The sequence below is a fragment of the Scheffersomyces amazonensis genome, assembly GCF_036850825.1.
Source record: "Scheffersomyces amazonensis strain UFMG-HMD-26.3 chromosome Unknown RJT21scaffold_4, whole genome shotgun sequence".
Taxonomy (NCBI): Eukaryota; Fungi; Ascomycota; class Pichiomycetes; order Serinales; family Debaryomycetaceae; genus Scheffersomyces; species Scheffersomyces amazonensis.
Window position 1 is genome coordinate 490,800 of NW_027042744.1, and position 14,593 is coordinate 505,392.

Consider the following 14,593-nt stretch of genomic DNA (forward strand, 5'->3'; position numbering starts at 1 on the left):
GACTATTCTCCACAACAAAAATACTTGGCCACTTGAAATTACTACCAGTAACTAAATAGACTCTCACTAATTGATCTAACTACTTAGAATACTCACTAGTATACTGCAAATTACTTTTACTCGGTCTTTGTTAGCAGAGTTAACAATGTACCATGTCGAAATTTCACTCTATTTTTCATTCACTCGCAGGAGTCGTTTGTGCGCCAAAACAAAAACAACGCCAAAAAGGGAAAACATTTCGCAACTATTTCTGGAGAGGGTGTAGTAGTAGAGTATGGTATAGTATAGTATAGTACAGTAGAGTAGGGTACAGTAGAGTAGGGCATAGAGTATAGTATACTACAGCATAGTATACTATACTACAGGGTGGTATAGTATAGTATAGAGTATACTACACTATAGTACAGTACAGTTATTATAATAGAGTAGACTAAAGTACGCTTAGTAACTACACTTATATTAGCTACACCACTAAAATCACATTATCATATGCCGTTTATTCCTCTAATTATCATAAAGCTTTGGATTAATGGCCTGTGCCAACCTTGGTGCCTCTCCCACATTATGCTTTCTCTTTCTAATAACATTCTCAATAAATGCTTCTCCCGCTTTATAACTTGATCTAACTAATGGTCCACTAGCTACATAAAGAAATCCCATCTCTAAAGCTTTATCTCTCCAATAATCGAATTTTGCTGGAGTAACATATTCTACTACCTTCATATGTCTTTTAGTAGGTCTCATATATTGACCAAATGTAACAACATCACATTTAATATCTCTTAAATCTTGTAAAGTCTTTAATATTTGTTCATCAGTTTCTCCAAATCCTAACATTAATGAAGTTTTAGTAATTAAACTTGGTTTGGTTTGTTTGGCTCGTTCTAAAATCAGTAATGATTGCCTATAAGTAGCTCTTCTATCTCTAACATATGGAGTTAAATCTTCAACAGTTTCTAAATTATGAGCATATACATCAAGTCCAGATTTAGCTAAAATAGATGCCATATCTAAATCACCTCTAAAATCTCCACTTAAAACTTCAACTAAAATTTGAGGAGCCTTTTGTTTAATTTTAACTACAGTTTCTGCTAAATGTTTCGCACCTCCATCAATTAAATCATCTCTATCAACCGTAGTTAATACAACATAACCTAATCCCCATCTACTTATTGCTTCAGCAGTATTTTCTGGTTCCATTGGATCAGGAGCAGCAGGATTTCTATTAGTTTTAACAGAACAAAATCTACAACCTCTAGTACATGTATCACCTAATAACATAATAGTTGCTGTTGCTTCTGATTTTTTACCACCCCAACATTCACCAATATTTGGACATTTAGCTTCTTCACAAACAGTTGCTAATTTTAATTCACGTACATCCTTTTTAACATTATGATAACTTTTCCCCTTAGGAATTGGAACTTTTAACCAAGTAGGTAATCTTTGATCTGGATCCTTTCTAGCTAATTCTAATGGATCTATTAATTTAAGCTTTTCAGCTGCTGTACCACTAACAAAATCATCAAATGATGGACCTTTATTTAAGGCATCAGTGAATTTGGTTGAAGCTCTTCTTCTTCTTGGTTTATCTTCATTAGTATTAGTACTAATACCAGTACCAGTACTTTCTGATGAAGCCGTAGCTAATGCTCTCCAGGTTACTTTACTAACATTTCTGATAACAGGGTGCAGTATAGACTTCGATATCATTTTTTAACTATGTACACAAACTCTCACACACAATAATTCCACTATAATCTTAACTATACAATTACCCACTACTGAACTGTTCTACACCCAACTTACACTTACTAATTACTGTGAATAATGGTAATTAATAATATTTGTTGGAATATGTGGATCGGTAGGGTAAGAAAAAAAAAATTTAACTCAGCTCACAAATCACGTGTCTCGTAGCTGATTTTTTTGACTTCTCTGAAGTATATGTCCGGGATTTGCTTTAGTTATGGATTATGGTTTACAGTTTATGGTTATGATTGACTATGGTTATGTTTATACAGGATTAACAATTAAGTGTATTGAATATATGGAATAAATAGTTATAGAATTAGAGAATGTCTAAAGTAAACGATGAATATTTTCATCTTTGAATGGCTCTAAATCAGATAAATTTTCCCACCATTTGAATAAGAATGAATTACAAATTAATTTAAACCATGGAGTAAAAATTAAAGAAGAATCTTCAAACATAGATTTTAATTCATTAGCTGATACAAATTTATAATTTGAAACTTCATTAACATTAGCATTAATTGTGATATTATTTTTAGCCTTTAAAATTAAAATATAATCAATTTCATGTTCACCCCATTTAGAATCAGATTGTTCATTATTTGAAAGTCCTGCATTACCAGCTTTGTAATGAATTCTTGTAAGAAATTGAAAGTTTTTTAAAGGAGAATCAGAATAAGGAATTCCTAATTCATGATCTAATTTTCTTTGAGCAGCCTTTTTAACTCCTTCAATTGCATTAGTTAATTGATTAATTTCTTGAGAATTGGTTGTTGATGTTAAACCTAATTCACTTGGAACACATAAAGGATGAGAACAACAAGTATTTGTCCACATTCCTGGGAAAGTAATTTTTTCATCAGCTCTTTGTTGTAATAATAATTCATTATTTTCATTAAATAAGAATACTGAAAATGCACGATGTAATAATCCTTCATTAATATTATCCATTATATGACATAATTTTTTAGTACCTGCTCCAATAGGTTTATCATTATAATCTAATACAATACATAATTCTTCCATTAATTTAATTTGTTCTTCATCATGACCTTCAAATAATTCACTATTTTTTGGATCATTATTATGATCTTCATTGGAGGTTGGGATTCCTGATATTTTATTTAATGGAGTAATATCAGACCATTTGCTAAGAATATCTTGTTGTGAAAGACTAGATACTAAATTTGCGTATTGAGAAGCAGCAGTCATTGTCTATATATGTACAAAATGTATGCTATGTTAGTGATACAAAACGTTGGGTAGTTTTACAAGTACGATTTCTGTCTGAGTGATTAGTGAATGACTGACTAGATGACTTACTGACTGGATGACTTACTGAGTCACTGAGTCACTGACGTATTGATCTGCCCAGTACTGTTCCTGCCTCTTCGCAAGCCCAACTTATTTTGGTTTTCGTCGTGTCGTATCGTATAGGTTTTGGATATACTACACGACTCGCATTTAATAACGTTCGTGGCGCTACCATGGCCATAAGAACGATTGGGAGTGTACCAATTGAAACACACTGAACTAACAAAGTAAGTAATATACTACATTATGTGGATACTGTACTCTAACAGTGTGTGTACTGCACAGTAACTTTCTTATATATATAAACACTCACTTCCTTACTTACTTCCTTACTTACTTACTACTGCCTTACTCAACCACAGTAACACTCCCCTCTCCATCGGCCACTAAACCTCCACCTAAGCCTAATATGTCAAAAGTACACGTATTAGTGGCTCCTGCACACACCGCAATCAGAAAAAATTTCCACCAACGCTCAATTTTTCAGTACCTCGAGGTGGATCCAGTCACAAGTGATTTCTGTTTCTTATCTCGTTATTGTAAGCGTTACAACCAATTTCAATCTTACTGATTCGATAGAAGTAGAAGTAGTGAACTAGATAAGTCACTAACTGATTTTTTTTACCGGTATCAACAATCCACCCAAACCTTTTAACTTAACTGTATTAGCATTGTAAATTTATACCTGTGTTGTACTGTATTTGTTCTGTATTCCTCCATTATCCTCGAAACTTTTACCTATTAGATAGTATTCATTATGTCTTCAGCTACTACTAGTTCCACTACTTCAACTAATGGAAATTCTGTTAATCCTCCTAGAAAATTTATTAAACGTCCTGATGATAAAGCTTTAAAATCTCAAATTGATTCATTAAAGGAAGAAATTAAGAAATTAGATTTAACTAATAATGAATTAAATGCTCAAATCAATAAGACCCAAATTGATTCTTCTACTAATGAAAAGAGAAGTGAATTACAAACTCAAATTAAAGCATTAATTACTAAACAATCAACTGTTAAAAATGAAAGAAATGCAATTAATGAACAAATTAAAAATATTGATTCACAATTAAAGAAGAAAATTACTGAAATTCAATTACAAACTTCTAAAAATCAATTTAAAACTGTTGAAGAAATTGATAAAAGAATTGCTTATTTAGATGAATTAATTGGTGGTGGTGAATTAAAATTAGCTGATGAAAGAAGATTTGTTAAAGAAATGAGTTCTTTAAGAAAATTAAGAAAAGATTTTGGACAAATTGAAAAGATTCAAGTTTTAATTGATCAAGATAAGGAAAAAATTGCTGCTTTAAAGAAAAAATTAAGTACTATTCAATCAAAAGAATTAAGTAATGAATTTGACAAAATTCAAAAAGAATTAGATCAAATTAATGAAAATAATAAATCTATTATTACTAAAAGAAATGATTTTATTAAAAAGAGAAATGAAATTAAAAAGCAAAAGGATGAAAAATATTCTGAAATTAGAAAATTAAAGGCTGATTTTGATGCTGAATATACTAAATTTAAACAAACTTTAGCTTCTGAAAAGAAGAAGAGAGATGAAGAAAATAAGGAAAGAATTCAACAAGAAAAGCAACAAAGATTAAAGGAAGAAGCTGATAAACAATTAAGTGAAGCTTCAATTCCTGCTTTTGAAACTGAAATTAATTCTATTCATGTCTTATTAGGTCATTTTGATCCAACATATGTTAAACCAAGTACTAATTCTTCTAAAACTAATGGATTTTCAACTTCTCATAATTCAATTAGAACCGTTGAAATGCCTGCTGATGTTGTTGTTCTTAAAAAGGAAAAAGAAGCATTCTTTGCTGGTTCAAAATCATCTAAAAAGGCTAATGGAGCTGCCAATAAGAAGAAATCTAAGGGTAAATTTACTGTTGATCCAGAAATTATTGTTGCTTTAAGTGATTTATCTATTCCTTTCCCAACTAAGGAAGAAGAAGTTCCAAATACCATTACTATATTAAAGGAAACTCTTAGTGCTTTATCTGATAAACAAGAAGAACAAACCAAACTTAATATTGAAAAGGCTAAGGCTAGAATTGCTAAATTACAAGCTGAAGAGGCTGAAAATGATAAGGAAAATGAAGAACCAGCTGCTGCTACTACTGTTGCTGAAGAAGAAGAAGAAGCCAATTAAATTAACTCATTTCTGATCTTTTTAATTCCTCGTAAATAGTATTTAATCTTTTTCTATTATAATTATCATTATTATCATTATCATTATCATTATTATTTTATTACTAAACAAAAACCTCAAACTCAAAATTATCTAATCTATCTTCATTATTTCTTTTTCTATGCATTCATCTTTATCTTTATAGGGTATATACTTAATTTTCAATATATTCCTTAACAGTTGTCCCACTAATTTTGCAGTAAGATGTGCGACTGCGACCATTAAAAAAAATTAATTTTCACTAGTTACGATGAGATGGAGTAATAAGTCAAAGACATACACCAATAGATTAGAATGGCTAAGAGAAAGGCTGAAGACGTTGTTGTTGTCAAGGATACTAAGAAACCCAGTAAAGGGCCTGGAAATGGAGGTAGAAAAGTTTCAGTATGTATTCCATCGACTGTGATAGGTAGTAAGAATGCCTATAATCTCGAACAAATCACTCATATAACTTATCAAATTGCTAAAGCATGTACTATTTATGATGTGGTTGAGATTGTCGTAGTGGATATACCGAAAGTTAATGAAGATGAAACTTCTAAAGTTGTTCAAATGAGTAGTAATAAAGGAGGAAAGAAGTTAAAGTTTAATTTTAAAGATGAAGAAATTGTGGGATCTTCTAAAGTTGAAACTCAACAAGATAATGAAGATTCTAAAGATAAGGATAATGGGAAAGATGATAATGAAGAAGGTTTGTTATTGGCAGGACTTCTTCAATTCTTTATAACTCCACCTTATCTTGTGAAGAGTCTTTTCTCAAATCAGAAAACTGCATCAATACTAAACAAATTCAAATATGCATGGAAATTACCAAAGATTACTACATTACCATTTATGTCAAACAATAATATTTATCGTGACTTTAAAGAGGGACTTACAATTGCTAAAGAAACTCCTAAAATCACTAAGAAATCTAAACGAGTGAAAAATCCTCATAAATTAACTGTTACTAAATATGTTAATATTGGAGAACTGAAACCATTTGAATTAACTAATATTAAACGAGAAATCCCCGTCAATTCAAGAGTTACAGTAGATTTAAAGAATAAAACTATTGTATCACCACTTCAAGCTTATGGTATTCAAGGTAATAAATCATCTTTTGGATATTATGTAAGATATGTTAAGAAATTTAATCACTTATTCACTGAGAGTTCAAATGCTGAAGGTTATAGTCAAAGTATTTTTGTTCATTGTGATGATTATTTTAGTAATGGGGTTAAATTTGAGAGTCTCAATAAAGTTCCTGCACTTTCCGAATCCGATAATGAAGGTAACGTATTAATTGTCGTGGGAAATTATAAAGATTATGAAACAAGTTTCTTAAACGATAAGGAAAACTTAGAAGGTGTTGATAATGTGGGACAAATGTTTGATGGTAGATTACAAATTCCTGATGGTATTAAGATTGAAGATGGTATTTTAATTGCCTTAACTAAGTTGAATCTCTAGTCATACCCCACTTGTACTATATCTTTAATAAATGCATAAAGACTTGGAGTAGAGTAGTCAATTTGTCCTTTTTTATTTGTAAGCTTATAGGAAAGAATCTTGTTTAACTGCTCTTCAAGTGATTTCTTAACTACTATATAGATTATGGGCTAGTAGCGGAGTCTATAAAAGGGAATTTAAACTTGCTATAGAAGAATTAAATATATTTTTTTGATTTACAACTATAAATGGGACTATTCCAGATTATTTAGGAAATCATAATATAAGAAACATATAAAGAAAACATGATGTTTCAGATATTAGAGTTAATTAGAGATCGCTAGCCTTTGATGAACAAAAAGGATATTATTCATTATCCCAATCTTCAAAGGCATGTATAAGTGTTGCATCAGCTACAAGGTTATAAAGATCTTGCAATTCAGGAATAGAGGCTGTATTGTTGAGTATCTCTAACAATTTATCACTTCCGTGTCTTCTGTTAAATTTTGGGTTAAGATCTTTGATCATATCTTTGACCATGTCAGAAGATGGATTAATTGATGTAGGTTCATGTTGACCACCATAAAGGAATTTATAAAGTAAAAATACGTAATCTCCGTGTATTCCATTTTCAAGAGCGATGTTTGCTAATCCCAATACTTTCTTAAGATAATTAAATGATGAATAAGTATGAATACCATAATCGTCAATCATAGGAAAACCGTATTCTTCTAAACTATAGCCTGTAGTGTTGAACCAAACAGTGCCTTGACTATCATCATTAGGCTGAATTCGATTATTTGCAATGGCTTTTATAGAATCAGCATAATTGAGGTGTGCAACTACTAATGTAAAGCTAAAGCACTGAATAATAAGTAATAATACTTTGGTTCTCATTGTTATGTGAGAGAGATAACTAAAACTAGTCTATGAATTAGGAAGATATTACTGTATCTAGCTTAAAAATTCGGAATTTGAAGTGGATACTTATAGTTCTACGAAGATTATGTTATGGATGTTAGTTGTGGGCAGTGTTTTTAGGAAGTTAAGCATAACCACTGTAGCTCAAACTTTATTTTGCATCTATTTCTTGTCTCCCAGTCTCCTATTTAAATCCGCTTTACTTCTTTCCGTTTAAGTTCATTTAAAAACTTCACATTTAGGCTCATTAAGAAGGAGGGATAGTGTTCATACAGTTAAACAAAAAGTAGGCATCTAACTTAAAAGTAGGCATCTAACTTAAAAGATAACTAACTCAGTCAAAACATCTTCTATAGATCACTATCTTTTTGTCACATGACCTTATGCGGAGACATGCATCATGTCTCCGCTGGGTGTAAACATTGTTCTGGTAATACAAAAACATTATCTATAACCCAAGTCATTTACATGTATTTATAAAGGACATCTCTCATATTTTATACGAGTTTTAAAATTCATATACACACACAGGCTACTCTATCTTCTCTTACGTTCACTTTAAGGAAAAGAATACATCCAAAATATTGTACTTAATTGTATAATTGTAGAATAAAAAGGTTTTAAAGTTTATTCTTTGAATCTGGATGTATAGTATTGCGGTGTGGATGTGTTCTATATTTAGAAGCGGTTGTACGAAAATAGAAATCTAGACTTTACCTAAATAGGAATAGCCCTGCACACAACCTCCAACCTGTTTACATTGCAATGTTTACATTTGTACCCCCAACTATTGCGTTTTGGATGCAATGAATTTTTTTTTTATTCCCTGAAGGTGGGCCCTGTTGACTAAGGAAAATTTTACCAGGCACCTGAGTTAATTTAGGAACCAAACTATCAACTCTTTCTCCTTTTTGTTTTTTTTATTCTTTATACCAAAGTATCATTTCCATATAGAACATATAATACCTTATAGGAAAGTTAGTCAGATAGTTTATTCACTATTTTCTTTCTTTAGTTCATAATTTATTTGTTCCAATAATCACTTTCGTTATATCGTCCTTGAATTTTTAGTTTTTTTATCTTTAAATTCTAATTTACATTCGTTAATAACTAATAAAGTTCGATCTTATTCATTCTTCATCCATTTATCTTGATCGTATAGACTTATAAATCTTCATTTAATCTACCATAATGCAATTCAAATATTTAGCCGTTGCCGCCGCTTTAGCTGCTTCTGTTTCAGCCATTGGTGATCTTGCCTTTAACTTAGGTGTTCAAGCAAATGATGGTAGTTGTAAAACTACTTCTGATTATGAATCAGATTTCTCTAATATTTCTCCTTATGCAAAAATTGTTAAAACTTATGCAGTTTCTGATTGTAATACTTTACAAAATCTTGGTCCTGCCGCTGAATCTGCTGGTTTCCAATTAATGTTAGGTATTTGGCCAACTGATGATGCTCATTTCCAAGCTGAACAAGCTGCTTTAAAACAATTCTTACCAACCATTAGTATTGATACTGTTTATGTTTTCTTAGTTGGTTCTGAAGCTTTATATAGAGGTGATTTAACTGCTCAACAATTAGCAGCTGATATTGATACTATTAAAACTTTATTACAAGGTATTAATGATAAAGATGGTAAATCTTATGGTTCTGTTCCAGTTGGAACTGTTGATTCTTGGAATGTTTTAGTTGATGCTTATAATGAACCTGCCATTCAAGCTGCTGATGTTGTTTACGCCAATGCATTCTCTTACTGGCAAGGACAAACTAATCAAAATGCTTCTTATTCATTCTTTGATGATATTATGCAAGCTTTACAAGTTATTCAAACTACTAAAGGTTCTACCAACATTGAATTCTGGGTTGGTGAAACCGGATGGCCAACTGATGGTACTGCTTTCGAAGCTTCTCAACCATCAATTCAAAATGCTGCTAACTACTGGCAAAATGCCATTTGTGCTATGAGAGGTTGGGGTGTTAATGTTGCAGTTTTCGAATACGCTGATGAAATTTGGAAACCAAATACTTCTGGTACTTCTGATGTTGAACAACATTGGGGTGTTTGGGATTCTACTGGAACCTTAAAATATGATTTAGCTTGTCAATTCAGTTAAATTGATTTGATTTTGGTTTAATTCACCTTTTAATACTCCCTGTTATCGTTATCGTTTATTTCTTCTCCCCCAATTATTTCCGCTTGTTTTTCAAAAAAATTTGTTTTGTTTATAATCATAATTATACCCTCAAACTTATACCTCTTAAAATAGAAACCCTATATATACTTAAATAACAAAAATAGAGAAGAACAATTTTTTATATTAATAGTACCTCAAAAAACAAAAGTGTAAATTTTGTTTGCAAAATTGAAATTGCTGCAACTCGAAGTAATATTATGCTAGTTGTGGAAATGGTCAAAAAAGAAGGCATAATTAAATATCCAGTTAGGTTTTACAATATAGATCATACATATTATAAGAATAAGTAATAATGAAGATTATAAATTCAGCCTCGATGGTTCTCTTGGCCTGTATCTTTATCGTTTCGATAATTGCTAGTCCCACCTATAAAGAAAATGCTGACGTTAAGAAAGCCTTGGAAGGCACTTGGCAAAGTTTAAGTCGAAAGGTTTTGACTGGTCCACTGTTTTATAATCCAGTAGATGAATTGCTCTTAGAACCTAGTTTACCTGGAATATCTTATTCATTCGACCTAAATGGGAATTGGGAGCAATCTATCTATCAAGTGACATCAAATCCTCAGGATCATTCATGTCCTACGGCTAGTTTAATCTGGCAACATGGAACCTATGAATATGATCCTAAAACTGGAAAATTGCACCTTAAACCAATGAAAGTTGATGGTAGACAATTGTTTAGTGATCCTTGTAATGATAAAGGGATTCTGACATACATGAGATATTATCAGCCTGAAACACTTACCTTTGATGTTAGTATCGATAGTTATTTTGGTGGACAATTAAAATTACAATTGTACGGATATAATGGAGTTAAAATGCAGCCTTTGTGGTTAACATATCGTCCACCTACCATGTTACCACCTAAAGTTTTGAATCCTATTCATAAGCTGGATATCACTCAGAAGTATAGAAGATCAGTTGAATTCTTAACTCAGAAGCTCTACGGCAATGATATAAATTATCAATCAAATGTTATGCTTATAGAACAGGACCATGTATGGGATTATATTTTTAAGATTACTTTGATAATTGTGTTCACCTTTTTAATATTCGTAATCATAAAGTTTTGTAACAAGTAGGAATTCTTTATTTTTAGTTAATAAATTATTGAATTGAATAGTCGACAGGTAATTTGGTGATATTACATTTTACAGCATATGAAATTATTAGAAATAAATTATTTATTTAAAGATATTTGTACAAAGACTCTTGGATGTTGAAGGGTGCATAATATACAATATCAAAAGGTGATGTAAATTTTAGTTAATAATGTGGATGAAATTTAGCCAAAACTAAAATTCTTAAAATGAAGTATCTTTATAAAAAGTGCCAAATTTGAGCCAAATATTTCCTATTTAATTGCAAATGTGAGAAGTAAACACATTATATTAAAATTAAACATATTAAATAGGCTAAATTCTATATAGCTATAAATAAATAAGACATCAAGGTATAAATTATTTAAGACTATGTCTGTATATATGGTGAGAGGTAAATTTGCAACCTAAAATATCATATATGCAGGATACCATCACGTGATTTTAATCACACGGTTTTCACGTGGTAGAAATCACACGCGGAGTCAAAATAAAACCGAATTCAAACAAATACGACTCCGTGGCCAAGCTGGCTAAGGCGTAAGACTGTTAATCTTAAGATCGTGAGTTCGATCCTCACCGGGGTCGTTATTTTTTTTTGCTTATTCTGCTTAAACCTTTGTAAAATGCCTTTGAATAGACGAAACTTTATTACCCGAAGTTTTATTCTTACTTTATGTTTATTTGTTCGTCTATTTAAAAATAAATCTATGTACTGTAGAAGTGTGATATTGGTAGCGCGAAAAGCAGATTACACACTTATAATAACGAAGCTATCATAAATATTAAGGCAAGGAAAGGTGAAGATGCCGTGAATGGAGAATCTGCTGCATTTTCACTAGCAGTTCCTACTGATGTTGTGGATGAAGAAGAAGCAGATGAAGTACTCAGTTGTGTTGAAGCTTCTGAAACTGATACTGATACTGATTGACTGTCTGCTGCTACTGATGAAGATAATTCAACAGAACTTGTTTCCGAAGTGGATGATATGATAGTTGATGAACTTGATTTTGCGGAAGTCTCTGATGAAATAGAGGAGGAAGTAGATGAAGTAGAAGAGGTGGTTGGTGTGGAAGTTGAGCTCGAAGTTGATGAAGTACTCGAAGAAGAGCTTGAGCTTGAGCTTGAACTTGAACTTGATGTTGAAGAACTTGTACTCGATGTTGAGCCTGAACTGGCAGCCGAAATATCTTTTGTATCAACTGAACCACCATTCTGTAAAGTTTGAAAGTCAGATTGGGCTTGCTGATAATTTCCATACACTTTACCACCATTAGACACAATAGATTGCCAAGTACCAGATGTACCATCATAAGAGTACAGACTACCAGTAGAATAGTCAGACACTATAATAGATTGAATATACATTGAGAAAGGAAGATCTGCATAATTAGTGAGACCACCAGCCCATTCAATTGTACCTTCTGGATTAGATGGATCTCCACCAGCCCAGATACCAGCAAAGATTCTCATTGGACTTTGAGGGTAACCTTGTGGATTGTCTGGAGTCAAAGTTCTTACAGCATTACCATTAAGGTACCAAGTTAAAGATTCTTCAGTCCAATCAATGGTATAAGTGTAGAAGTTCTCCAAAGGACTTGAAGGAGTAGATTGATATTCTCCACGATCATAAGTAGCAGTATTACCCTTAATGAAATAATTAGTTTGAAATTGATAAGCATCACCACCGAATAATTCGATATCAATTTCATCTAAATCATCAGATTGTAAAAAGAATGAAGATATGATACCTTGACCTTCACCTGCTTTCATTATAACTTCAACTTTCCCGAACATTATATAAAATTTTGAAGATATTGAAGGGTTATCCAATCTTTTATTGATGGTAAGAGTTAGACCATTAGATCCGAAAGTTGCTGAACCTGGAGTATCATCAACTTGAAAGTAATTACCAATCAGCAGTTGAAAATCAGCTCGAAATGAGGTACCCAATGCTGGATCAGCTGGACATCCAGAAGTTGTGAGAGGGTTACAATCTGCTAATACTGGAGAAAATATTGAAAATAGGGTTGATATTAATGATATAGTCAATAACCTCATGATCAATTATAGAATTGTATATATTAATGATTATCTAGATAATGATTTACAGTAAGTATACCAACCAGTTGAATAAATGAAAGAATATGAAGTCAAATATATATAATTACAGTAGTATGTAACGAAGTAATGAAAAGCTTAAATAAAAACAAGAACTAAAAAGCAATAAAAAACTAAAATAATAACAACAAAATTAAAATAATAATAATAACTCCTTCAGTAGTGTAAAGATCACTGCATATATATTATATACGTTGGATTGATTTGCCCATTGTTATTATATCAAAACCTAAATAATACAATTTGCATCATCGTTAAAAGTTAAATCTAGGAAGTGGCTGCGTTTATCTAAATTTAGAAAAGTATTTTGGTGACGCGTCGTTACGAAAAAAGATACACAGCCAGGAATGGCTGGTACAAAATGTCCAATTAGGTCAAGTGAGGTTCAACTTGAGGCTATAACTACTATTGAAGGTTATGGGCTCATTATATATAATAAGATATAATAAGATATAATAAGATATAATAAGAGGTTTTCTATATCACAAGGAAATAGTCTTTCTGTACATTAAGATTTCTTATGTCTGGACTAGAGGAACTCTGAAGTATCGTACAATAACTATGTTAAATTAAAGATTTTTACGTAAATACTCGTCAAATGTCGCACTGCCAAAAATATTGCAACTTATTATGTGTAAGTTGTTTTGACGAAACTTTAGTCATCGGATAATTCCGTCCGCCACCGGGTTATGACTTCATGTGAATCTTAAGCTTCTAACAAAAGTATACGATTTGTACTCTTAATTAAAACTTCAAGGGCTTGATTCAATCTGTTGCACATGTGCTGAAATTTATTAAGATTGTATCAATAAATAAAGTTCAAGTAGCTACTCCTATTTTCCCAATAAAACATGGGGATTATTTTCGGTCTGAGAGTTGCAAAAAGATACCAAGCATTACAAATAAATGTTGGGGTTTAAGTTACTCTTCTATATCTCTTTTATAATTATGTGCCTCCAGATCTTTCACTTTATTAAATATAATACGTATGTACAAAGTAGTAGTGAAATCTTAACTAGTAACCGCTCAATTATAATTGCTTCATCCAAATGATACACATCATGTGATCTCTCCCCCTAACTGTGCATGCAGTACCCCTAGTCACTAAAAAAAAGGAATTCCAATGACTTAAAAACCAGAAGTGGAATTTCTATGGTATGACAAACCACAGCGAATTAATAATAAACTGAAGTCTTGCTAAAATCCCATAACTCATTCTTAGCTAAGCACTTAGATAGTGGAATAATTAGATAACGAATTCTCGTTGTATCTTACTTATATCCAGCTACCGTTTATTACGCACCTTTGATTCCTTAATTATCCTTATCTACTTAAAATTTTAGAGCTAGATTATCTTTGTTTCAGAACATAGTATTATATTATTTGCCAGTTTCGTTTCATAATAGACTTGAATTAATGTCACATATTACCAAAATACCAGGAATTTTAGCCCTACTACATGCAGTGGGTGCATATCCTATCAGTATCCCTACCAACCCATCTACTAATAATAATTATTATGAGAATATTAGACCTTTAGGGCATAGAGA

The 14,593-nt window shown here is 31.5% G+C and overlaps 8 protein-coding genes and 1 non-coding gene across 9 annotated transcripts; 5 read left to right on the plus strand and 4 right to left on the minus strand. All coding sequences in view use genetic code 12, as the record gives it.

Annotated features, from left to right (window-relative positions):
* Positions 1 to 364: 364 nt before the first annotated feature.
* Positions 365 to 1,865, minus strand: LAB5 (putative lipoate synthase). The gene has a single exon (XM_064879841.1). The coding sequence runs from the start codon at positions 1,711 to 1,713 to the stop codon at positions 505 to 507; it is 1,209 nt and encodes a 402-aa protein (XP_064737716.1). The 5' UTR covers positions 1,714 to 1,865; the 3' UTR covers positions 365 to 504.
* A 33-nt stretch (positions 1,866 to 1,898) lies between these two features.
* On the minus strand, positions 1,899 to 3,223 carry IDI1 (isopentenyl-diphosphate delta-isomerase). Its single transcript, XM_064884451.1, has one exon. It carries the CDS (start codon positions 2,965 to 2,967, stop codon positions 2,083 to 2,085), a length of 885 nt encoding a protein of 294 aa, XP_064737717.1. The 5' UTR covers positions 2,968 to 3,223; the 3' UTR covers positions 1,899 to 2,082.
* Positions 3,224 to 3,733: 510 nt separating this feature from the next.
* BFR1 (Bfr1p) lies at positions 3,734 to 5,494 on the plus strand. Its single transcript, XM_064884452.1, has one exon. The coding sequence runs from the start codon at positions 3,827 to 3,829 to the stop codon at positions 5,231 to 5,233; it is 1,407 nt and encodes a 468-aa protein (XP_064737718.1). The 5' UTR covers positions 3,734 to 3,826; the 3' UTR covers positions 5,234 to 5,494.
* Positions 5,457 to 6,952, plus strand: RJT21DRAFT_121022 (putative methyltransferase). The gene has a single exon (XM_064881937.1). It carries the CDS (start codon positions 5,567 to 5,569, stop codon positions 6,722 to 6,724), a length of 1,158 nt encoding a protein of 385 aa, XP_064737719.1. The 5' UTR covers positions 5,457 to 5,566; the 3' UTR covers positions 6,725 to 6,952.
* Positions 6,898 to 7,889, minus strand: RJT21DRAFT_40411 (uncharacterized protein). The gene has a single exon (XM_064884450.1). The coding sequence runs from the start codon at positions 7,598 to 7,600 to the stop codon at positions 7,070 to 7,072; it is 531 nt and encodes a 176-aa protein (XP_064737720.1). The 5' UTR covers positions 7,601 to 7,889; the 3' UTR covers positions 6,898 to 7,069.
* Positions 7,890 to 8,452: 563 nt separating this feature from the next.
* On the plus strand, positions 8,453 to 9,953 carry BGL2 (glucan 1,3-beta-glucosidase). Its single transcript, XM_064881938.1, has one exon. It carries the CDS (start codon positions 8,816 to 8,818, stop codon positions 9,740 to 9,742), a length of 927 nt encoding a protein of 308 aa, XP_064737721.1. The 5' UTR covers positions 8,453 to 8,815; the 3' UTR covers positions 9,743 to 9,953.
* Positions 9,954 to 11,235, plus strand: RJT21DRAFT_121025 (uncharacterized protein). The gene has a single exon (XM_064881939.1). The coding sequence runs from the start codon at positions 10,116 to 10,118 to the stop codon at positions 10,902 to 10,904; it is 789 nt and encodes a 262-aa protein (XP_064737722.1). The 5' UTR covers positions 9,954 to 10,115; the 3' UTR covers positions 10,905 to 11,235.
* Positions 11,236 to 11,436: 201 nt separating this feature from the next.
* On the plus strand, positions 11,437 to 11,510 carry RJT21DRAFT_t96. The gene has a single exon. It is a non-coding gene; the product is annotated as a tRNA-Asn (tRNA).
* A 66-nt stretch (positions 11,511 to 11,576) lies between these two features.
* CRH11 (transglycosylase) lies at positions 11,577 to 13,132 on the minus strand. Its single transcript, XM_064881940.1, has one exon. It carries the CDS (start codon positions 12,981 to 12,983, stop codon positions 11,682 to 11,684), a length of 1,302 nt encoding a protein of 433 aa, XP_064737723.1. The 5' UTR covers positions 12,984 to 13,132; the 3' UTR covers positions 11,577 to 11,681.
* Between the last annotated feature and the right edge of the window lie 1,461 nt (positions 13,133 to 14,593).